The 22470-nt window shown below is 50.7% G+C and overlaps 9 protein-coding genes across 9 annotated transcripts; 4 read left to right on the top strand and 5 right to left on the bottom strand.

The window, feature by feature from the left end:
• Window positions 1-422: 422 nt before the first annotated feature.
• BO85DRAFT_431077 (MFS transporter) lies at window positions 423-2403 on the bottom strand. Its single transcript, XM_025658317.1, has 5 exons — window positions 2083-2403; window positions 2013-2027; window positions 1562-1963; window positions 1157-1510; window positions 423-1087 (listed from the first exon to the last, which is right to left on the bottom strand). Exons 1-5 carry the CDS (start codon window positions 2257-2259, stop codon window positions 734-736), a joined length of 1302 nt encoding a protein of 433 aa, XP_025510613.1. The 5' UTR covers window positions 2260-2403; the 3' UTR covers window positions 423-733.
• A 2367-nt stretch (window positions 2404-4770) lies between these two features.
• Window positions 4771-5457, top strand: BO85DRAFT_505945 (uncharacterized protein; the record flags this gene model as incomplete). The annotated part of the gene is made up of 2 exons (XM_025664358.1): window positions 4771-5063; window positions 5128-5457. 2 exons carry the CDS (start codon window positions 4771-4773, stop codon window positions 5363-5365), a joined length of 531 nt encoding a protein of 176 aa, XP_025510612.1. The 3' UTR covers window positions 5366-5457.
• Window positions 5458-6989: 1532 nt separating this feature from the next.
• Window positions 6990-8948, bottom strand: BO85DRAFT_505921 (hydantoinase/dihydropyrimidinase family protein). Its single transcript, XM_025664357.1, has 3 exons — window positions 8880-8948; window positions 7901-8835; window positions 6990-7857 (listed from the first exon to the last, which is right to left on the bottom strand). The coding sequence occupies exons 1-3, from the start codon at window positions 8925-8927 to the stop codon at window positions 7338-7340; spliced, it is 1503 nt and encodes a 500-aa protein (XP_025510611.1). The 5' UTR covers window positions 8928-8948; the 3' UTR covers window positions 6990-7337.
• A 305-nt stretch (window positions 8949-9253) lies between these two features.
• Window positions 9254-11117, top strand: BO85DRAFT_524203 (carbon-nitrogen hydrolase; the record flags this gene model as incomplete). Its single annotated transcript, XM_025665400.1, has 1 exon — window positions 9254-11117. One exon carries the CDS (start codon window positions 9254-9256, stop codon window positions 11084-11086), a length of 1833 nt encoding a protein of 610 aa, XP_025510610.1. The 3' UTR covers window positions 11087-11117.
• Window positions 11088-12887, bottom strand: BO85DRAFT_481691 (nucleobase cation symporter-1 family protein; the record flags this gene model as incomplete). The annotated part of the gene is made up of 5 exons (XM_025663069.1): window positions 11088-11576; window positions 11623-12400; window positions 12447-12532; window positions 12576-12675; window positions 12719-12887. The coding sequence occupies 5 exons, from the start codon at window positions 12885-12887 to the stop codon at window positions 11162-11164; spliced, it is 1548 nt and encodes a 515-aa protein (XP_025510609.1). The 3' UTR covers window positions 11088-11161.
• A 453-nt stretch (window positions 12888-13340) lies between these two features.
• Window positions 13341-14707, bottom strand: BO85DRAFT_383292 (acyl-CoA dehydrogenase family protein; the record flags this gene model as incomplete). The annotated part of the gene is made up of 2 exons (XM_025656513.1): window positions 13341-14330; window positions 14375-14707. 2 exons carry the CDS (start codon window positions 14705-14707, stop codon window positions 13341-13343), a joined length of 1323 nt encoding a protein of 440 aa, XP_025510608.1.
• A 2056-nt stretch (window positions 14708-16763) lies between these two features.
• On the top strand, window positions 16764-18354 carry BO85DRAFT_176099 (uncharacterized protein). The gene is made up of 3 exons (XM_025654322.1): window positions 16764-16995; window positions 17047-17317; window positions 17401-18354. Exons 1-3 carry the CDS (start codon window positions 16881-16883, stop codon window positions 18266-18268), a joined length of 1254 nt encoding a protein of 417 aa, XP_025510607.1. The 5' UTR covers window positions 16764-16880; the 3' UTR covers window positions 18269-18354.
• A 719-nt stretch (window positions 18355-19073) lies between these two features.
• BO85DRAFT_453803 (alcohol dehydrogenase family protein) lies at window positions 19074-20630 on the top strand. The gene is made up of 5 exons (XM_025661136.1): window positions 19074-19323; window positions 19382-20160; window positions 20215-20266; window positions 20321-20365; window positions 20412-20630. The coding sequence occupies exons 1-5, from the start codon at window positions 19205-19207 to the stop codon at window positions 20467-20469; spliced, it is 1053 nt and encodes a 350-aa protein (XP_025510606.1). The 5' UTR covers window positions 19074-19204; the 3' UTR covers window positions 20470-20630.
• Window positions 20631-20908: 278 nt separating this feature from the next.
• BO85DRAFT_453802 (isopenicillin N synthase family dioxygenase) lies at window positions 20909-22459 on the bottom strand. Its single transcript, XM_025661135.1, has 3 exons — window positions 21941-22459; window positions 21245-21891; window positions 20909-21192 (listed from the first exon to the last, which is right to left on the bottom strand). Exons 1-3 carry the CDS (start codon window positions 22323-22325, stop codon window positions 21142-21144), a joined length of 1083 nt encoding a protein of 360 aa, XP_025510605.1. The 5' UTR covers window positions 22326-22459; the 3' UTR covers window positions 20909-21141.
• Between the last annotated feature and the right edge of the window lie 11 nt (window positions 22460-22470).

The following is a 22470-nucleotide window of genomic DNA, read 5'->3' as shown; positions in this document are numbered from 1 at the left end:
AAAAAAGAAAAAAAACTAAAAAACTTAAATAAATCTACAGGGGAAATACATACCTTTATATTTCTTAAAAATAAGAAATCTTAAAAAAAAGAAAGTAATATTACAGACCTCTGCTAGTTAACCTGTTAATAAAACAGACTTACTAAATAAAAAGTACTAATAAAAACAGTACTCAAACAAATAGAAACTCTTATTAAGAAGAATTCTAGATTACTCTTACAACACCCGGAACGGCCACGTGTTATATAATTATAAGTATATAGGATGGTACACAAACAGATATATAATATATAATATATAGTATATAGAAAAATATACTACTTAGTATACAGAGAATAGAATATATAAGAATACTTATTTATATATTTAGTTAGTCTTATTCTTCATGCTCAATCTACATTATCTTTAAGTAATTTACTTTTAGAAGCTTAATAATATAATACTTATCTATACTTATTTACAGATAGCTATATAGTATTATCTAGTCTTACTTCTCTTCTCTTATTCAAGACCAGTATCTTAGATAGACTATTAGTCTGATACCACCTCAATCCAGTTCAACGGTACGTATGCCAGTGAAAGCTAAGCTAACAGGAACAGGGAAGCGATCCTAGGGTTTGACACGGTGATTTTGCTGGTCCCATGCTTGGCACAGCGATGATAGTGTTACCGCTTCTCGCATCGTCCAGGATGATGTGCATTAAACAGAGCGCTTTCGGGCGGTCTGGCCTCTTTAACTCGATGTCCTTGAATTACTTTTTGAAATCCACCACAAACACATCCACAGTACCAGGGCCACACCCGAGAGCCCAAGAATGAAAGGCTGCAGAATCTGGACCCCTCTGGCTTCTGCGACTGCACCAATCGCCGATGGCATCAATGCTGCTCCAGCCCCTCCGATCGCCGAGGCAAACCCGATCGAGCTCACGTGCAGTGATTGTGGAAGCAGCTTGGTGGCCACTGCAATGAGGACCGGGAATAGAGGGCCAAGAAAGAAGCCTTGCAAGGAGACTGCGACTGCCGAGACGTTGAAATTTGGCACGAGCCAGAAGATGAAGCCGAAAATTATCGCCAACACGGAATATAGCTGCAGAAAGTGAGCATGAGCTAAGATCAAACTCACTGATCAGGGTGGAAAGGGTGAGAGGGGACATACTGTAACTGCCGGTTCTTCGCCTATCATCGGCGTAACAAACCCGAGGAAAATGCGGCCACAGGTGATGCCCAGCCAAAATCCTGTAACAGCCATGCCGCTCGCAAACGGGCTACCATGGCGTACCTGCGTCATGAAGACCACTGTCCACCCGCCCAAAGCGACTTCAATGCCGACGTAAATGAGCAGGAAGAGCGCGCAGATCCAAGTCACCCGAGCATAGGGCTGTTGGAAAAGAGCACGTTTCAGGCTACCATGTTCGCTGTCATCGGAATCATCGCCCGCTCCTCTGGCGATCGGTCTATCATCCCAGAAGGCGATGGTGCAGACAACAGCTTCCATAGTAGCGCACACAGCCTATATCCATATGAGCAAGTAGCGAAGGTAGTAGACATCGAAAGGTAGTACCATAATAGTGTAAAAGTAGAACCACGGAACATTGGCCTTAGTTACCAGTCCGGACACGATCAATGGGCTTAGTACAGCTCCCAGTCCATACAAACCATGAAGCATCCCCAGTAATTCATTCGATCGAGACAGGCTGCTTATCCAAGCGTTCCATCCCGAGTCTGCTAACCCGTTCCCGAACCCAGACAACACAAAAGATACCACAACGATAGGGAATCGAGGATGCAAGGAGACGATACTAAACGTTAGCAAGTGGCAGGCCGCTGAAATGAAAGCGATACCGCGACGGCCCACTTGGACGTGAACTTCGCTGTTCAGGAGTGCCGCAAGCGTGTAGCCACAAATGGGAGATAGGAATAGAAGCGAAACGGTGCCGTGTGAGATGTCGTAGTATTTTTCAAGCTTTCTACTCAACAGCTTATCCACAACAGGATGGCGATATTGCACTTACGTAGGGAATTAAAGGCTGGACAATTTTTAGTTTCAATAACGGCAAGTCTGTTCTTCTCTACAGTCCTTACCCCATATGCTGCATCACCCGCACCCATGATCAGAAATGTCCAGAAGACAGCTAGAACTTTGAGGACATGGGAGCCGGGTCCCTGCCGCCGTTTACTGTGGCTCAGTGGATGCTCAACATCATTTGGGTGAGGGTGTTGAGGTCTGTGCCCCAGCAAGGGGCTGTCGACTGTGGACATTGCGTTGCCCTCCAAGAAGGATGAATTTTATAATTTGATTTTGAGAGTGTGTTAAGTGAGGTATTAAATCCTGGCTGTGGTTTAGGATACACCGGTACTGGAGAGTTTGAAATGTTGGGATCATTTGTTAGCTGGTTGGCGAACTGATAATCAACCCCGCAGACCCTCTAATAAGCGCCCGTGCTACCGTGCATTAATAATTGAGTGGTTGGCTGATTGGCGTGTCATGCAGCATGGATCCACTACTGCTGATGGGATGCCGAGATTGGCGCGAGTAGGGCCAGTTGGGGTCTCTTACAAGCTGCTTTCTTTGTCATGATCGGACCTAAATTAAAACAAGGTTATCCCGCTGATCAAAAGTCTTTTTGACATTGTATGACGGTATGAAAGCATGGACCAGCTGGTTTCGGGAGTGTTGAAGCAAACATATCACGGAAAAGGGATAATCACGAAGGACGTGACTTGCCATCTGGCACGGAAGAGAGCGGTGTATCGGTCAATGAGACCAGAAGTCGGTGTAACAGAGACATTTTCTGCCCCATCTACAGATCACTGATATTGTTATTCTGCAAAGCAAGAATGTACCTGAATAATGAAGCGGCATTTTTAGTATTTTGTAATCTGGTCGAAGACAGATCCTCTTCATCACGCATATACATAATCTGCGTTGTAGTGATGCTTTTCTGCGAGCAAGTCCCAATGGCTGCACCACATGCAAGACCAATTTATTACAGGATGGCTTCAATGACTCTGTTGCAGTAGACAGTCATTCAGGTAACTGCGTGGACACACAATCATAGCGCAGTGTGCATTCGACTATTTGGATGCCATAAACAGAGAAGGATTATGCCATTTATACACATACTCCAAACCAGTTTAGGCTTCTAATTCTCCACTCGGTACTGCAGGGACTGTATAACTGTGGGGACAGCAATTATAGATTTGTCCGCCAGCATTCCTGGACCCATACTCTCCCGCTCTTACGAGAGCATCGGGTAAGCATCACTAAACATATACCACTAAATCATTATGCGATAGAGTGGCAGCAGCAGAAAGAGTCCGCGTCTCCACTTGCAGGCACCCGCGTCTGACATGCCGGGATTTGGCTGGACGCCAGGCTCATAACCCTCGTCGGGTCTAATGTGGTGGTCTCATGTACTCTATGCAATGTGAGAGACGACAGTGCACCAGATAAGGATCTGAACGGCATGATGAACACCGGTATCAGGAAATTAACAGCCAATAAGAAGATGCACATGGTACTGTTTTATATCCCTATCTGCCATCTCATCTCTTTGACATGTACAATGCGTATGTGGAATTCTCAATGTAAGTATTCGAAGCATAATCTTGAATGGTCCTATTATGGATATTGGGGGCTTCAGAACTGCCTTGTGATTTAGTATAGTTTTGAGGATGACCCTAAATATATAATATGTCATATTGACAGGGTTTGGTGCTACAATGTGAAGTAGCCACAAGTGAATCCCGACCTGTACGAAAATCAGTCTACACTATTTTCAATTCATATTTTCTGATGACCGAGCACCTAGTAGCTTTCGTAGCACTACATACGGCCATTATATGGCAATGATCTAAAAATTCAATTAAGTTCTGCCAATTGAGGCGGTGGTGGGGCTCCACCGAACTAAGTGGACGCTCATCATAGTGACGTATCCAATTATCGATCTACGTATAGTGTACAACACCAACATTGATTTTTATTACTGTTCTCTGTTTCATTGCCGCTAGCCTGTCTGGCTATTGTGTAGCTAGTGTGTCGGGTAGAAGCTCGCAACTGCTAGAAGAGTCAGGTAATCAAAGTATATTCCAGAGTCGTTTGTAGAGGAATTGAGAAATTGTGTGTACTACTAGGAGGCATGACATTATATGCAACAACTGGTAATCACCGCACACTTGGAGAGATTAGTCTCAATCCAGCCCCAAAACAACTGCCCCGCCCACCTTACATATCTATCCATCTTTTTAGTAAATAGGACCTTCTCTCAGAATCGTCCTCAAGGGGAAGTTCTGATACCCCCACCCCGCTACATTCATAGCGTTCAACAAAGCGACTAGAGCGTTGCTTGATACTATCGATTTATAGCATCAGCATGACATATTTGTTTCAAAAGAACATCATCAGTATACACAGTATGTGGATATAGATCATCTTGCAAATTGCGCTAGGTATGCATGAAGTCTCCACCTACCTTGGAGATGGCTTCACGGAATACTATTTTCGGAAGTGATCGGGTCGCCATCACGAACCTTACCAGATCAGACCCACAGACAGTTCATCTCATTCATTGCAGATGAACACATGTTCATAGTCATGATGATATCAATCTTGTCGACAATCAAGTACATGGAAACCTCTGGAGAAGCATATAAGCCACGTCTTCCTCTAATCCCGACGGTCGAAAGATTCTACCAGACAACCTCTAGCAACATACCATCACTGAAACCAGTATACTATTATATATCCGCACATTCACATTCACAATCACAATGGGCCGCACTTATCGTACTCACCACCCCAAATTCGCCCCCGGCAACACCGTCAACTTGCGCAGTTATCGCCGCAGCCTGCCCTTCCAGCGCGATGACGAGGGTAACATCACCGCCTACGACAAGCTCCTGAACGATTCTCGCAAGAATGTCGAACACTACGATTCATCCGGCACCCTATACGCAAATGCCACGGAAGCACTACAGGGTGACCGGTTCTACGTTGAGCAAGGTGACAATGGATACCGGTTCAAGGAGACCGAGACGGGAAAATATCTAGCGCTGAAGGGACAGTATGTAGTGCCCTCATTCCTACCTTGGCATGGCACAAGCTGACTACTATGGTATCTCTACTAGTTGGATTGGACTCGATGATGAAGGAACAGATCTCTGGTTCGAGGAGTGGCCAAAGGAGGAAGGCAGGTATATCATCACGCCGCGAGGCGATAATATCTATCCTGGTGATGGGCCGGGATATCACCTATGGTTCGAGGGGGCGCCGGATGCAGTGTTTCGGAATGGTGATGATGATTTGAATGTCAAGGGGGAGGGGCAGCATGCGATCTTTTGGATTGATACTTTGGTGGGGCTGTAAGCGTTTGAGCTTCCTTCTACTGTGAAAGAGAGGCGCTCCATATGATATCATACATGAGAGATGAAACATGAGGTCTGCAAAGAGACTATAAGGAATGATTACTACAGTTCCATATGTGATCCACTGTATACCTGTGTGATAAAATGGCTACCAGAGATACTCCCAAGCATCTAGATTGTAAGCACAGTAGAAAGTATTAATTACTCAAATACAGATTAGGTTGATAATCATATCACGAGGGCTGTGAATATCTGGCCAATCAATCCATTTCGAGTCTTGAATACTTAGATTTGGTCAAAGTAATTATACTAGTTATTTTCATTGACAGCACGTTGTACTATGTGCAATCTTTTAGTACAGTACCAGTTACTGTGATTAATCCGTAAATATATATGTTTGTCTATAAATGTCTGGTACCATACAATCAATGTATTGCAATGGGCATTATCAGCCTCCTCTGGCTAGCATGAGCCCAGAAATAAAATTTGCACTGAACACAATATCTTACGGGTGTCAAGTTTAGAGAATAGTGATGTGGACTCAATAGGCTATAGTAAATCAACACAGAGTAGTAGGACGAACGTGGAATTCGTTCCCCCTTGCAGCAAACATGGACATAAATAAATCATGGCCATGCATAACCAGCCTCACATGCGACGACACCAGCCACGATGATGGCGTAGGCAACAGCGTTCTTCCAGAGCCGAGGAGAGCGTGAGACCCTGGGGGATGGTGGTGGTCCGGGGTGATTGGATGACGGGGGGGAGCTAAGGTGGGTCCCGCCAGCCTTAAGGGGCGCTTCCAGGCCTTGGCGCTTCTAGGCGAGGAACAGCTTTGGGGAGAGCGCAATTTCATCCTGAAGGAGTGACCAGTAAGCGTGTCCCCAGTATCCCTGCCGGAACTCTTGGCGGCTTGGCTCAGTTCTCCTGAATGAGGAAGAATGAGAGAAATGGCAGGTAATCTGACCCAAGTGATGCTCCACTTTCCCGCCCGACGGGGCAGGGTGTGCTTGGCGCCACCATCACTATAAGCGTGGTTGTTATTGTGGTAGGTTGCGGATGCGCCCGCCCGAACTGGCAGGCCCATGGAGTACTGAGGTGTGTTGTGTTACCTGACCTGGGTTCAATATGTGTCTATTCTTAGCGCCAATGTTGTCTTCCTCCCAAGCCAATACTTTGGGCTCGGCACGGGGATCTTCCATGCTCTTTCTCGATGGCTGATTCACTTTCATCTGAGCGCACACCCAATCGCACCCTCGGCGGTGGATCGCACCCCAGCAAAATTTGCAGGGCCAAGATCCGCCAGCTCGTCTGGTGTCTGTCCGCAGGGCTGACGGACTTTTGGCCAGCAATGCGTCTGCCTGCCTGGTGCCCTGAGCGGATTCCGTGGATTCCGGCTATATAACTCCTGAGCTCCCCCCGCTGGTCCACTGGCCACCTTTGTGTGACCCCATACAATACTTTCTCCTGTCCGGATCATAGACCAAACAGAACTACAGCCATGTCCTACCAGCAGCAACCGCCTCCCCAGGGATAGTATGTACCTTCCGAACACTATGAATGTTTGTCCGAGCTCAAAAACTAACGCTGTCTGTTTCATAGCTACCCTCCTCCTGGTGGCCAGTACCCTCCTCCCCAGCCCATGCAATATGCGCCTCCCCAACAAGAACCCTCCAAGGACCGTGGCTGCTTGACCACCTGTCTCATCACAATGTGCTGCTGCTTCCTCTGCGAGGAATGGTGCGAGTGCTGTGTCGAAGCTGCCGAATGTTGTTGTTGTGGTTGTTAGTATCGTGATGATGGCTTTCGTTTCCTTTTCTTATGTGCAAGGCGCTGTGATTGGGACTATACCTGGATCGACCGCACTTGGGTGATTGCATTATACTACTGTTTATACTATTCTATATGTTACCATGTCAATGATCATTGTTTTCTGTGACTCATGTTGGTTTCATCTTCTGTCCCCATCAATACTAACTAGAGTACGGATTAAACTCATTGACAAACACATTCCGTGGCTTGCTCAATGAGCTGGGCCCTCTCTTCAGAAAAGCTCCGTCTCCTTTGCTGCCGACAATGCCACCTGCGTCGCGGTTCCACACGGTCTGTCCGCGGAGGATGGTGTATCGAGGCCAGTTGGTGAACTCCATGCCTTCAAATGGCGTGTAGTCAATATCGTGGTGCAGCATGTCGTTGGACAGCTGAAACGGTTTCATGACCGACGTGCCATGAGAGGCAGCTTGCTCTGGGGAGGGATACCAGATCGTGAGATCCGCGTCAAAACCGGGCTGAATTGTTCCCTTCGTGCTCCCCAGCCCGTACAGCTTTGCAGGGTTCGAGCTAGTCAGTTCGACGAATTTTTGGATTGAGATGCGACCGGTGAGCACACCACCGCAGAACATGGTGGGCAGTCGGGTTTCCAGCCCTGGCAGTCCATTAGGGATCTGGGTGAAGCTAGACGTGCCCTTCTTCTTGCCAAGGGGGTGATCAAATCTACCTGGTCAGCAATAATCAACATAACACAGGTGGTACTCACTTAGATGGTGCGTGGTCGCTGGAAACTGTTGTGAAGGTTGAATTGGCCAGACCCGCCCACATCGCCTCCAGGTCCATCGGATCTTCTCGCAGCGCTGGCGAGCATACACATTTGGCCCCTTCAAAGTTCTCACCCTTTAGCCGCTCACTCGTGAAGAACAGATAGTGAGGGCAGGTTTCCGCATGGACTGGCAGCAGCCGCGTCTGAGCCGCCCGCACATGTGCCGCAGCCAGCTTAGAGGACATATGCACAATGAGGATGGGGACATCAGCCAGCTCAGACAGGGAAATGACGCGGTATGTCGCCTCGTCTTCTGCAATATTTGGACGCGCCAGAGCGTGACCATATGGTTCGGTACGGCGGCGTGCTTCCAATTTCTCCGTCATCCACTGGATCATCTCATGATTCTCGGCGTGAACCATCGTCGTCATCCCCAGCCGACGGGTAGACTCCATGACATCCAGAATCTCGCCATCCCCAAGTCGCATTGGCTGATACGTCATGTATAGCTTTACAGAACTGATACCACTGCTGACTAGCACCGGCAACTCTCCATCGAGGATGTTCGGTGTGGGATTTGTCAGGATGAGATGGAAGCCGTAGTCGCAGTACGCCTGGCCGGTAGCCCTTCGATGATACTCCTCGACTACGGGAAACAGACTCTTGTCGGTCCGTTTTTGACTCGCAAAGGCTAAAACCGTCGTTGTCCCTCCTGCGATGGCCGAGCGAGTCCCTGACTCCCAGGTATCGCCGGTCGGGGAGTTATCCTGCTGCAGATGTACATGGCTGTCGACACCACCTGGCGTCACGTATGCGCCCTCTGCATCGAGTGTTGCTGCACTGGGGAAGAGTGCTGGGAGATTCTGTCCAAGAAGGACAATCTTGCCGCCGGAGATGGCGATATCTTGGTTGGGGACTACATCGGACGCGGTGGCCTGCTGATGTGAGCGATGTTTCTGTATGGTAGAATGGCACGTACCACTGTAGCGTTGATGATCATCAAGTCAATTCCTGGAGTAGCTTTCATTATTGCGACTACTGTTTTTCTGCTGTTCCGAACCTGTTCACATCATAGAGAGACTCACGATAATAAATCACTATCGTTATCACCTTCGTCCTAGCAAAGGACATCGGATCGGCCGACGATAAGATTGACTCTTAGATAGCGATAGGGTCTACCCCGACCTTCCTAATCAGGCCAGCTCGACATCGATTACGCGGAAATATATCCGGACAAACCAAGAAGTATATCTGCACCTACTATTTGCCTAGTACTTCTACCGAGGGATACAGCACCCCCAACTTACCCCTCAACACCCCCCTCACTAGTACACCACACAATTACTGAGCATCATGCCTCGCACCGTCCGCCTCGCCGCCGCCCAAATGGGAACGACCAACAAATGGTCCTCGCGCGAAGAAACCCTAACCCGAATGATCACCCTCCTCAAGGATGCCGCCACACAGGGTGCCAAACTCGTCCTCTTCCCCGAAATCGCCTTCACGACATTCTTCCCTCGATACCTGATTCTCGACGAAGCCGAGCTAGAAGATTGGTTCGAGCACGGCGACATCCTCACTGCGCCGCGCACAAGGGCACTCTTCGATACCGCTCACGATCTAGCGGTAGATATCATCGTCGGCTTCGCGGAAGCTACCGACACAGGCGAGCACTTCAACAGCTGCGTGTACTATCATGCCGCGACAGGGTCAATTCTGTCCAGATACCGCAAGGTCCATCTCCCTGGTGATGTAGAGCCACTCCCTGATCCGAAAGCCGTGAATCAGCTTGAAAAGAGGTACTTCAAGCCAGGGAACCTGGGATTCCAGGCATTTCGCGTGCCCGGACTACTCTCCCCATCACTCTCACAACATCAAGAAGGTCAAAAGGATGCAGACCCCATCTTAGGAATGATGATCTGCAATGACCGCCGCTGGGCGGAATCGTGGCGTGAATACGGCCTACAAGGCGTAAAGATCGTCGCCTGTGGATATAATACCAATGGCTATGCGCCGCAGTTCTGGGGCCAGTCGGCCGATATGACTCCCGAGGAAGCGGAGGAGTTGTCCCTGTTCCATCATAAACTGGTCATGCAGTGCCATAGTTATACGAATGCGTGTTTCAGTATTAGTGCTGCACGATGTGGACTTGACGATGGGGAGTATCCCCTCATCGCGGGGTCGAGTATTGTTGATCCCGAGGGGAGGATTATTGCCGAGGCGAAGACGAAGGGGGATGAGGTTATCATTGCGGACTGTGATTTGGGACTTTGCCGCGCCGGGAAGACCCGTACGTTTGATTTCGCGAGACATCGCAGGGTTGAGCATTATGGGAGAATTACGGGGCAGACGGGAGTTGTGGAGCCGCCGTGCACTAGCAGCTCGGATGTTATCGTCCCTAAGACGGGTGTACTACCGGAGAAGAAAGGAAAGATAAGGGTCCTCCTGATCAACCCCAACTCCACACCCTCCATGACAGATACTTGCATCTCTATGGTGAAACCGACCCTCCCACCAGACGTCGAAGTTGTCCCCTTCACTGCTCCCATCCCTGCCCCGTCGGCAATTGAGGGATCCCTCGATGCTGTTCTGTCAGCTGCCGCCGCCGCGAGGGCTATTCTGCCTATCGCAGATCAGTATGATGCATTCCTAGTTGCGTGCTTTAGCGATCACCCGCTTGTTTATGCCCTGAGGGAAGAGCTATCCGCCCCCGTGATAGGTATCATGGAGGCTGGGTTGATGGCTGCTACGACAGTTGGAGGGAGGCTCGGGGTGGTGGTGACTTCTCAGCGGTCCAAGGTTATTCATGCCGATGCGGTGAGAAAGTTCGGAATGGATGGGGTGTGTGTGGGTGTAGAGGCGTGTGGAATGGGGGTTTTGGAGCTGGATAAGGGTACTGCTGATGGTGGGAAGGATGTGGTTGGGGCGATGTGTGCTGCGGCCAAAAGGTTGGTGGATGGCGCTGGTGCGGATGTTATTGTCCTGGGGTGTGCAGGAATGATGAAGTTGAAGGGGGCGGTGGAGGAGGCTGTTGGAGGTGATGGGGATGTGCAGGTTGTGGATGGTGTTGTGGCTGGTGTGCAGCATCTTGTTGGGTTGGTGCGGATGGGAGTGAAGACTGCGAAAAAGGGGGCGTATGCGAGTTCTAAGGTGGGGAGGTTGGCGAGGGGCCAGGAGTATCTTTGATAGCAATCTGTTCTTTTGTAGTTTAGAGTTGAGTAGCTGTATTGGAATGATAATCAATCTAGTGTGACATCCTTTCTAGTGGGCAGAATTCTCGACTTCCTTGGTAGTCACCTCTATTCCCTCCCAGATACCTCCCTCGTCGTCATCCACTGCTACCGACCAAACTTCGCAAAGGCCCCAGTACACCCCTCCTGACACGAGAATACTGACTAACCAACTCAGCGAATACAGATACACTGCTCCGACCGGCACGCCACTTTGCCCACAGGCATTCGCTAGACCAGGCAAATTCGGTGCTATCCCACAGATGAATGCTGCAAAAGCGCGGAGGTTGAATCCCCGCGTAAAAAAGTGCGTACCTCGCGGGTCATAGAGTGAGTGAACACGCAGCTGTCGTCTCCGGATGATCCAGTAGTCGACTATGATAATACCCGCCAAAGACCCGAGGAAGAGAGAATAGCCGCCTAGGAAGGAAGAGAAGGATGCCGCGCTGGATAAAGGTTAGACTTGACCGTGGAAAGGGAAAGGTGTCATACTCTTCCTGGATGTACCATGGGCAGCTCAGAATGCTGAGTACCGCGCAAACATATGCACCTCGTCGTGCGTTGATGTATCGGGGAAACCAAAGAGATAGATCATTCGAGAAAGACACACTATTCGCGGACAGATTCGTCCCTACGGCCGCCAGCGACCAGCACAACGCCGCGAAGAACTGCGCGGCACGGTTGTCCCACAATGCAGCCACCTGTAGCGGATTCCAGGTCTGCACGCCATAGATAATCTCGCTGGCGGAGGTTACTGTTGCACCGAGAACGCCGCAGAGCGAAACCAGAACTATCAATCCTAAAGCTTGCGTCCAGATAATTTGGCGAGGTGAGTGCGCGTAGCGCGTAAAGTCGGGCATATTCAATGCAAGGGTAGCTTTAGGTCCGATAGCGCTGGTCACGCATTGCAGGAAAACCACCGCCACAGGCGTCCCGTCGGTAATCTGGCTAGGTTTAGAGAAGACGGGACCAAACCCGTGGGCTGTGGCGACGGCCCAGATAAATAGAGCCAGGCCGAAGATGGGCATGATGACCATCTTCACTAAAAATAGATAGCGGAGCTGAGGAATGTTGAGGTATAAGAGCGGGAGTTGGACGATAATGGCCAGAAAGAAGCAAAGCAGCTGAGCGGAAGTTATAGGCCCCGAACTCGGGAGGTGGTTGGGTAGATGTTCGAAAGATGGCCAGATGGCACTTATCATCGACGAAATGCACTCTCCGGTTTGGTAGGTCTGAGTGCCGAACCAGATAATGGCGACGAGCCCGCGGACTTACTCGGTCAGATAGATTTGGTCAACGGATTCGTGATGGCTTACTGAGGACGGCAAAATAACTCCCTCGCATGCCGTAGCTGGCACGGGTGAGGATAGGAAAGTTGATGCCATAAATAGAACCCACGTATCTGTGTCTGTTAGATGGCTCTATGTGATTGTTTGGGCACCAACCCATCGAGCACCACTGGGATGTACACGAGCATGTGGCCTATAACCACTGCCGCAATCGCCAGACCCGCGTTCAACCCCTTTGACACCGATGTGGACGTGACTGGCCAATTAGTGAAATTCGTTATTGCGCAGAGGAGACCTACCCTGGTACATGCTGATCGAAAATGCTTCCGAAATCCAAAACCCAGTCAAACTGACCCATCCCCAAGTCCGCCGGGCTGAATTCCGTGGGATAGGATCCAGATCGGCATTGGAGTCGACTCCTGACACCACCTCCCCATGTTTGACTTGCAGCCGCTGCTTCAGACCCATTGTGCGCGTTGAATGGGCTGTTGAGTTTTCGGCAAGGGGCCGTTATTTGAGGCCGCTTCCATTCTTGGTGCAGATAAGAGGTCGGATCGGCCGATGATAAGTGACGGGTGTGACGAGTCAGGGAAGCTGCGTGGCCACCATTGGGACGCGGGATTGCAGTTACCGGCGCTATCGGGAGTTAATCTGGCAATGATATCAACTGCCGCTCGGACCAGCCACAGCACTGGCATTGGCATTTGCCTTTGCAAAGCAGCTCAGTGGAGTCTCGTGTAACCTGTTCAGCAAATCAAGATCAGAAGATAACGTTTGATAATATCCTGCAGCAAATGGAACAACGGCAATTTTCAAGGCTTCAAGGAAGAGAAGTCGGCAGCCAAAAATGCTTTTCAATATGACATGTCACTGGCACTAGTACTGTATACACCTTATTTACCAGAATGTTATCCAACGAGACTATATCTTCGACTGCTTCAACTTCCTCTCCCCCGCCTGATAGACCTTCACCAATTGTCGAACGGCCAGGTCAAGCAAAACATCCTCACTACCGCCCGGAATCCGGGCAGCTGGTACCTCTCGGAGAATCGACTCGACCAGCTCGCCCTGTCCGCTTTGCGTCAATCCGGCTCCTCCAAACAGGAGAACCGCGCACTGCGCACACTCGTTCAACACCATCCCCGCCTTGGCCTTGGCGAGGGCAGTGATTCCACCCAGCTTGCGATCTCCTTCTTCCTTGGGAAGATGGCACAATTGGTAAAGGAGCTGCTCGACAAAGGCCCCCAACGTTTCCAACTCGGCGCCCGCCCTAGCCAGACGGTTTCGGACAACTGGCTGGTCCATGAGCGTTTTGCCAAAGGCCTCTCGCTTCAGACAGTATTGGAAGGCGGTGGACAGGGCCACGCGAGCCTGGCGAGTGACGCCGACCGCGATCGAAAGGCGTTCGTGGTTGAAATTCGTCATGATCATTCGCATGCCGTCCCCTTCTCGGCCGACCAAATTCTCCACAGGCACCTTGACGTCGTCCAATTCAATGTAGGTGGTTCCACTAGTAATCGGGCCGGTAACCTTGAGCGGGCGCATCGTGACGCCGGGGTGTCCCTTCAATGGAACGAGCAGGACGGAGAGACCAGACGCTCCCGGACCACCGGTGCGAACAGCCATGGTCGCAAAGTCAGACCAGATCCCGTTGGTGATCCACTTCTTCGCGCCATTGACCAGGTAATACTTTCCGTCGGGCGTCTTGGTGGCTGTCGTGGTGATGTTAGCAACATCGCTGCCTGCCTCCGGCTCCGTAATCGCGATACAGCAGCGTTTGCGACCAGTCAAAAGATCCGGGAGAAAGCGTTCCTGCAACTGCCGGCTGCCATACTTCAAAATTGGCGGAATTGCAAAGTTGAACCCGGCGTTCAGGGATGAACCCGGACCAGCCATACCGGCTCGCGCCATCTGAAGTTGTCAGTCATGCCCTATGGTGTACCCGGGATACCTACCTCGTCGAAATAAATTCCCGTGTACATGTAGTCCCAGTCCTCCACCTTGACTCCCAGGATGTCGGCGATTCCCAAGCGCTTCAGCCAGTCCACGGGCAAGGGTGCGCCGATGTTCGGGAGTAGCATATTATGCTTGCAGAACGTGTGGAAAACATGCTCGGGAACCTGTCCGGCCTTCTCATACTCGGCAGCATGGCTGTGGAGATGTTCCCAGAAGAAATCGCGACAGGCTTTTTGGAAGCGACGATGGCCCGGCGAGTAGTAGGGCGAAGGGAGACCACAGAGATATGGCGGCTCCGAAAATGGAATTGGGTTAGAAGACAGCTGCGACATCTTGCTATTGTCGTAGTGATTATTTAGAAACACCTCCGTGCATACGTAGAGAGTCTCTGGAGTGAGATATTTAGAAGGGGCTGTTGAGCAAGGAGGCATATGCGGTATATCCGAGCCGGGTTAGCCATCCCCGCATTGGCAGTCAGCCTCGGTCAAGGCTCATCCCGAGGTCAGTCACGTGCCCTCCAGGCCGTAAGAGGAGAAAGATCAACATCATGAGTTTCTCAGAAGTTGTTGCTTGTGAATAGAAGAGGAGGGAGAGTGAATGTGACGCGGACCGATCTGAAGGTGTCCTTCATCGTAGAACACTACTAAGTAGGCAACTCGCACTGCAACTCCAGCCCCTGCACCGACCGGGATTGGGTTCGGCCGGATCGCGGACAAGCTTGGGGAGCCAATTGGTCCTTGCTCAGGGACCGAATCACCACCGGAAATATCAAGAGATCCCCGACTGAGCTATATCTCTCGCATCGAGTGAGCCAGGGGGAGATGCGATAAGGGCGAAGGACAGCCAATCCAGCCGGTGCCGTTGGGCCTGCCATCGGGGATAGTTGCATTAGCATAGTCGGTGGTGGTTGTCAGTCCTGCGCCCAATGAGTCCGGGATATCCCTGGCTGAAAAGGATGTCTCAATCGGTGCGTTAGTCCATGTCTTCTATGCCTTAGGACGGTTAGATGGGATACCAGGGTGCCTGTCAGCGCCCCGCCTGTAAATTGGCTGGAGGGGATAAACCATCTGCTCCCCGAGGGACCTGCATGAGAGGTGCCAAACCTGAATCTCCCACGTCGAATCGCGTTGGGTACACCGATCTGATTATATATATCCTCCTCCACCGGTATTCCACTTCCGACTGGTAGCTGAACCATGAATTGCTTGTCTGCTCGATTCCTTGTTTCACATCGGATATTCGGTGTCAAATGAAAAGGTGGAAAAGCGAGTCTCAGCTGGAGATCCAAAACGGACTCTGCTGATTGGCGGATAGCCGAGATCCGCAGCGGAGCGATTAGTCATGTGCCGCTGGTCGGTCACGCCGAGGCCGGTCCCAGTTGGGATAAGTGCGATCACGGGGCCCACGAGATCCCAAATGAACGAGACCCAAAAGGGCAACCGCAACAAAGGTGGCATGATTCAAACCTTCAGTGAGGAATGAGGGAGGGACATCTCAGCCCATCCCTGCTCCTATAACATACCCAAACTACTGCTGCTACTACACCCTGCTTGCGACTGTTCTAGACACGCTGCGATCGACATAGTACATATTATGTATTGTCCGGGAGTGTAGCACACAAGCGAGCTGACACTGCCGGCTACAGGAGCAACACCTTTGCATCAGCTGAATGCCCAGGTGGTCGCCATCCTGCCTGCATCATAGAGCCGATCCTGATGCCAAGGAGCTGATGGACAGTTCGTTCCTTCGAGGGGACCAGCACAGACCGGCACGATCACAATTGGATGCGAGCGGCGAATCATGACTGGGACGGGACTTCCGACCTCTCCGACGTATTGGATCCTACGCGATGGGATCGTTAGCGGGTCCACTCCGGCCAAACGGGCCCTCTGATGCCCTTGGACGCCCAGGGATCATGACGGCGCAGCTGAACACTGGAGTCTGGGCCACCGTCGCGGAATCACCTTGGTGGGGACGCAATTCGTTGACTTAATATACGTGAACTTATTTGTCTCCATACACAGCCCACCATTGGTCTCCCCCCTTCCCCCCCAATCAATCGCTTCCACAATTGACGCTCGCGGTCAGCCTTCAGCATCCTTGCCTAGTCGGATCACACCTTGCAAAACTCTGCCGCGGAGTTCCACGTATGCGGGTAAAGTAGTGGACCACCCTGTCAACAGCCCTCAAGCGTTGGATGACGGCACAGTTTCGGAATGACAAGCAGCTGTGCCAATCGCATGGCACGTCAGCCGCAGTTGACTTCTCCATCGGTTTGGCGCAATCGGAGGCGCATGCTGGCCCAAAATCCTGCCAGGGGTCATTGGGCCGGCTAAATATAAGGACTCCGGGGGAGGGCTGGTCAGCAACACACTTTGTTTCTTTATTACCATCCAGACCAAGAGCGTGCAAGCCTGTTCTACCCTTGCTGACGCTCCGTGTACCATTCCATACCCATTGCAGTCTACACTTTCCATAGATTATCCACTGCTAGTCTGATCCACCATGGGTTCACTGTCTCCTGTACAGGATGGCATCAAGCAGGTGACGCGGAAGGAATTATACACCGATTTTAGTAAACGGATGGATTTTCTGCGGTTGTTCCTGGACTTCACAGACGGTATGATCTAGTCTGGTGATAGATGGAACAGGTGGCTGATTACTACTCCAGATGATATTATCGTCTTTAACAAAGGCGCCAAATTCTTAAAGGCGGCCTTACCAGTACTGACTCACCGTCTGTACGCTAAAATGCTCGACTTCGACATAACAGCGCGCGCCTTGCGGGTTCGAAGCACCGAGTCAGACGCCCAGGTAGATGAATACTTCACTCTGGACGGTCCACACGTGCAGCGCAGGAAAATCTTCTGGAAGTGGTATTTGACCCGATTATTTTCCGACCCCAGCCGACTCGAATATTGGGAGTACCTGGATAAGGTTGGGTAAGTCCACTGAGCTGATCTTCTCATTCAGACCCTCGTGAACAAAGCCGGGAAGATGTACTGATTGCATATCCGGGATTCAGAAAGATGCACACAGGTAAAATCTTGATGCACCCACTGAAGATCGAGTACATGCATATGAACACGTGCCTGGGGTACGTCAAGGAGCTCGCATACGAAACCATATCCGGACATCCGGAGATGTCATATCCGTTCAAGTTCGCTCTAATTAGAGCGTTCAACAAAATTATGACCATCCAAAACGACCTCATCTCGAGGTGTTATATCCGCGAAGGTCAGGAGTTTGACCATCATTCTCCAAGCCCAGGTGAAGCGCCGACTACAGGAGGAGCGCCGCCACACACCGACGCTGGTTCGAATACCGACTCCTGTGTTTCAGACACAAGGTCCACCGCCGATACCCGATCTAGTACCGATTCCCGATCTATCCCCGACCCCCAGTCTTACGCGGACATTCAACCCAACCCGGATGCGCGGTCATTACCCGAGACCAGGCCCAACACTGGTGGTGGGTCAGCCGCGGAGACGGGGTCCATTGCAGAGTCTCGATCCAATGCCGACACGTGTTCCATACCGGATTCTACCGCAAACAGTGAAACATCATCCATGGCGAATGAGAGGCAGCTGCATCCCCGGTGCTTAGTCCCTGGTCTGAGTCAATCGAGACCCACTTCCTCCAAAGGGTCTGTTCCCAGTCTACGAGATCGCAGCGCCAGTTTCGATCTATCGCGGGTACGAACTGCAAGTGACTCAATAAGCTCCTACGATCCGCCGTCCACGGCGGGTAGTAGCCAGCGGCTCGGTCCTAGTTATGCGGGCACGGCAACCGGGTTCACCTCGCCGTTTACCGTGGACCAGCTGGGGCAATCGTTCGAGACGAAGATCTGGTCGGCAAAACCTAAACAAAAGTGGTTCAAGGCGTCTGAATAGTTGGTATTGGCTTTCCGTTGATTCCCCATGCTTTTATTTTGCATTGTCTTCACAGCCCGGTGGCGTTTCATGCTTGGCGGATTATATCTATACCTTTGCGGTCAGTGTGTATATATTTGAGTCTCATCTGGATGAAACATTACGAAACTTATTGGAGAACCCCATATAATCGATGTCCAAATCAATGTACCTGATTGTAGAGTCCTTTCCACTAGCGCCTCGAGGCAGGAGGGAAAGACCCTCTGTTTGCCCCTCGCGTAAATTTGTCCGATACCCCGGTATCTCCGACGAACACCCCCTTAGAGACTGCTTCTTTAAACTAAGGAATGAGCATTACGCAAATCGCCTTCAGACTATTTGCGGGGCTCCCTAGTGCACGTAGCCGACGATGATCTGAACATCCCCACCCTCGCCTACTCCGGATTCCGCCACCCCGTGTCGAGGTATGACTGTTAGTGCCAACCGCTGGTGTTTTCGGTGGCAGTCTCGCCTGATACGAGGAGGACCATTATAGGGGATTGGCGTTCCAGTTTTGCACATCTCAGTAAGTTCATTGTATAGTAAGTAAGTATCATGCTGGTGTGAATATAGGAACTACTACCAACAATATTCCCGATAAAAATATATCCTTCCTCGGGTAATAGCATGTGCATAGCCGACTTTCCCCAGACAGATCCTTAAGCGCTGCCATGAGCAAAGAAGCAATAACTGTAGTATTATCCCTAGGGATCTCAGTCATAGGTAGCAAAGATACTCAGATATGATGTTCAAGATGTTCTCGTCATCCCGCCTCATCCCTGTCAACCGAGGCTCGGGGATGCCAAAAGCGGGGAGTGGCACCACCGTCACAACAAACACCACTTGAACCTTCAAACATTGCACATCTTACAGTCCTCACTCCATTACCCATAAACACAACCTTAACTGTTGACAACCATGCAGGCCGTTGTCTTCAAAGGTCCTCTCGAGGTTACTCTCGAGCAGCGTCCCGTTCCTCAGATCCAGGATCCCACCGACGTGATCGTCAAAGTACGCTACACTGCACTATGTGGGAGGTGAGAAGCCCAATGTTGAAAACATCCCAAATTTATACTAAAGATCTATTTTTTGTAGTGAACTACACGTCTTCCGCGGCCACCAGCCCTCCACAACCGGCTTCATCATGGGCCACGAGTTCACGGGAGAAATCGTCGAATCCGGCTCAGAAGTCCACAATTTCCAGACTGGTGACCTAGTCGTCTCGCCATTTACTGTGAGCTGCGGGGAATGCTTCTACTGCGTGCGGGGTTGTTCCTCTCGCTGCGCCAAGAGCCAACTCTACGGCTCTGCGGTCCTGGATGGCGGGCAGGCAGATTATGTCCGTGTCCCGTTAGCAGACTCGACGCTGGTCGCTGCGCCGAAGGAAATCGATGAGAAGAAGCTCGTGCTGATGGCCGATATTTTCCCGACGGGGTATTTTGCGGCCAATAATGCATTTAAGGGGATGGATGAAGCTACGGTGCAGGAGAGTACGGTGATTCTGTTCGGGTGTGGACCGGTGGGGATCTGTGCGTTGATCAGTGCACTGGAATATCGGCCGAGGCATCTTATTGCCGTCGATAGTGTTCCCGATCGGTTGGAGTTGGCGGGACGGTTGGGGGCCGAGCCGTGGAATTTCCAGACGCAGGCAGATGGGCTAAGGGAGAGGGTGAAGGAGTTGACTGAGGGAAGAGGAGCCGATGTGGCGATTGAGGTGGTGGGACATAGTAGTGCGCTGGCTATGGCGTTTGAGATGTTACGGCCCTGGGGTCGGATCTCGAGTGTGGGAGTGCATAATGGCGAGATTCCGTGGACGGGCAATCAGGCGTACGGGAAGAATCTTCAGATTCAGATGGGACGATGCCCGGTTCGGAGTAGGTTGATCGTTTTATTGGTAGATTATTATGAAGCTGACAACTGTACTATAGGCACCTTCGAAGATGCGTTGAAGCTGCTGGTTCAGAAGCAGGATACTCTTGAGTAAGTTCGGTGGACGGATGCGAGATGTATATATTGTACTGACAATACGTCCAGTTTCATGGTAACCGATGTGCGACCACTATCGGAGGCTGTCCAAGCGTAAGTGTATGTTCTTTATATACAAGGCGAGGCTAATAATCAGCAGATATGACGATTTCAATCATATGCGATCGCAAAAGATCATATTTGAGGGCGGAAAGTGAGCGTTTTCGGCGGTGAGGAGTTGGTGGTGAGGGTTGTTGAATCCTGCGGTAGAATGGTTTGCATCGAATGAAAGCGTCTTATGTCTTCCACTTAGCAGTCAAATTCATTTGCAAACGTTCATGATTGCAGCTAGATCCAATATGACGATACTGTTGGTGTGTTGTCCGTCCGAACTTTTTGATGGCTATCAAGCAAAGGGATCCGTATGTGTCTGATACCTGCCAAGGCTGCCCAGGCTGTAGACGATGATCCAGGAAGTACTATCAATGAAAATACCGTGAATGGAAGTTATCTGTGCCGAATGGACCCAGGTCACATGTCGGATCCAGGCCAGCAAATACAGGCGTAGTCCTCTTAAGGTTACGCATCTTCTCACTTGTCCACCCTCCTCCCACGTCTTGCCTCGAACAATAAAGTGCTACAACAGGTATAGTCATTGCCTTGATTGTTATTCCTAGCACTTACAAAGATGGATATGACATTATTTCGGATGGAAACAACCATCGAAGGTTGTACTTTGTGGAGCATTGGTCTCAGCTGCTACAGGGAAGCTATAGCCAAAGTGAAACATTCAAAAGGACTGAAATAACTACACCGATGTAAACCCCTGAAGGGGTTGGATAAGTGATGTTTCCCGGTTATAATAACTAACATGTGCTAACACTCGATTTTCATGCAGTAGCCAGCTTGCCTTGAGCAAGAGCCAGTCGATCGCGGTGCCACTACTCCCGTTAGCCAAATATTTCCAGCAATCGTCGGACCTGATATGCCTACCTTTCCACATGAAATTGGCTCGAAAAGTGCGGGATGTTGTTCATCAACACAGGACGGTACAACCTGACACACCGTCTCGGGATTGAACCCGAAGAAGAACGGCATCGAATACCGCGATGTGCTTTGCCGGTTATATACTCTGTGCACCGTGGATCTAAACCGTTTGTTGGATAAGCGCTGCAGGAAATCCCCAATATTGACGACAAGTGTGCCCGGGATGGGTCGAGCGTCTAACCATTCGTCAGATGACGACAAGACTTGCAGACCTCCCGACATGTCCTGCCAGAGTAATGTGAAACATTGAATGTCGGTATGTGAACCGATTCCAACGTCAATTTTATCGTCTTTCAGTTCGGCCTCAGGTGTACCAGGGTAGTGGATGTATAGGCCATCGGCGCCGGGGTGGGTGACGACACTATCGAAATAGTCCTCGGGGAGATCCAATGCAAGGGCGAAAATACGGACCATTTTTCTCGCCAAGGCTAATCGTGCTTGCCAGAACGAAATGGTGGTTTCGCGAAAGTTTGGGAGATGGGCGGTCCCAGCCCAAAGGGCCGAGTCATCCCAGATCCGATCATCTGGGGTGTCTGGTCCCATGGCTGGGTCATTGCGGCCGTTGTAGCGAAGGGAAAAGGTTTCTTTCCGGTCTGTCACGTAGTTAGTGACCCGTCGCACACTATTAATTGTGAGGCTGACCCTTTGTCTCAGATTTGTTGACCTGGGTAGTTCCTACCGCGTGGTATCCATCCATATGCATCAACTTGAAGTTGGATACCTTTTCTTTTTCCTCCTGCGGCTGATGGAAAAAGGCTTTGGCTTGCGTAAGAGCGCCCGCGATCATCTCCTCGGCAATCCCATGATTCTTGATGTAGAAGAATCCTGTATTCTGAGCAGCAGCGCGGATCTTTCCCGCGAGTACAGTACGTGCGTCCAGGTCGCCATCAATACCGACAAGATCAATCACAGGAATCTCATCGTCGCTCGGGAGTCGGGGAGGGGCAGTTGACACCCTGCGGTATTCCGGTCCGTTCAGTGTCAGTAGCTCGACATGGGTATATTGGGGCGTAGCCATAGCAGTCATCGTACAGGTCATCCCCACGGTCGCTTAGTTTTGCTTTGGTCTGGCCTTGTAGGGCTATTTGACTATTTGGCCTGCCTGGTGTTTCTTAATAGCGATGATATATCTCCGATGGTGTGCTGCCACGGCAATCCCCGCAATCTCTTTG

The sequence above is a fragment of the Aspergillus piperis genome (assembly GCF_003184755.1).
Source record: "Aspergillus piperis CBS 112811 unplaced genomic scaffold BO85scaffold_29, whole genome shotgun sequence".
Lineage (NCBI taxonomy): Eukaryota > Fungi > Ascomycota > Eurotiomycetes > Eurotiales > Aspergillaceae > Aspergillus > Aspergillus piperis.
Note: the sequence above shows the minus strand (reverse complement) of the source record. Positions and strands in the feature narration are given on the sequence as shown.

What these genes read in the sequence shown, in the direction of transcription:
- BO85DRAFT_431077 (XM_025658317.1), bottom strand. Translation starts at nt 2,259, where the DNA reads ATGTCCACAGTCGACAGCCCCTTGCTGGGGCACAGACCTCAACACCCT. An exon ending in TCTACTTTTACACTATTATG is followed by an intron (nt 1,511 to 1,561) that starts GTACTACCTTTC and finishes ATATGGATATAG; the next exon opens with GCTGTGTGCGCTACTATGGA. An exon ending in GCGAAGAACCGGCAGTTACA is followed by an intron (nt 1,088 to 1,156) that starts GTATGTCCCCTC and finishes CACTTTCTGCAG; the next exon opens with CTATATTCCGTGTTGGCGAT.
- BO85DRAFT_453803 (XM_025661136.1), top strand. Translation starts at nt 19,205, where the DNA reads ATGCAGGCCGTTGTCTTCAAAGGTCCTCTCGAGGTTACTCTCGAGCAG. An exon ending in CAGAAGCAGGATACTCTTGA is followed by an intron (nt 20,267 to 20,320) that starts GTAAGTTCGGTG and finishes CAATACGTCCAG; the next exon opens with TTTCATGGTAACCGATGTGC. An exon ending in CTATCGGAGGCTGTCCAAGC is followed by an intron (nt 20,366 to 20,411) that starts GTAAGTGTATGT and finishes AATAATCAGCAG; the next exon opens with ATATGACGATTTCAATCATA.
- BO85DRAFT_505921 (XM_025664357.1), bottom strand. Translation starts at nt 8,927, where the DNA reads ATGAAAGCTACTCCAGGAATTGACTTGATGATCATCAACGCTACAGTG. An exon ending in TGATCATCAACGCTACAGTG is followed by an intron (nt 8,836 to 8,879) that starts GTACGTGCCATT and finishes TCACATCAGCAG; the next exon opens with GCCACCGCGTCCGATGTAGT. An exon ending in AGCGACCACGCACCATCTAA is followed by an intron (nt 7,858 to 7,900) that starts GTGAGTACCACC and finishes CTGACCAGGTAG; the next exon opens with ATTTGATCACCCCCTTGGCA.
- BO85DRAFT_176099 (XM_025654322.1), top strand. Translation starts at nt 16,881, where the DNA reads ATGGGTTCACTGTCTCCTGTACAGGATGGCATCAAGCAGGTGACGCGG. An exon ending in GTTCCTGGACTTCACAGACG is followed by an intron (nt 16,996 to 17,046) that starts GTATGATCTAGT and finishes TTACTACTCCAG; the next exon opens with ATGATATTATCGTCTTTAAC. An exon ending in GAGTACCTGGATAAGGTTGG is followed by an intron (nt 17,318 to 17,400) that starts GTAAGTCCACTG and finishes TCCGGGATTCAG; the next exon opens with AAAGATGCACACAGGTAAAA.
- BO85DRAFT_453802 (XM_025661135.1), bottom strand. Translation starts at nt 22,325, where the DNA reads ATGACTGCTATGGCTACGCCCCAATATACCCATGTCGAGCTACTGACA. An exon ending in CAACAAATCTGAGACAAAGG is followed by an intron (nt 21,892 to 21,940) that starts GTCAGCCTCACA and finishes ACTACGTGACAG; the next exon opens with ACCGGAAAGAAACCTTTTCC. An exon ending in AGCCAATTTCATGTGGAAAG is followed by an intron (nt 21,193 to 21,244) that starts GTAGGCATATCA and finishes TAACGGGAGTAG; the next exon opens with TGGCACCGCGATCGACTGGC.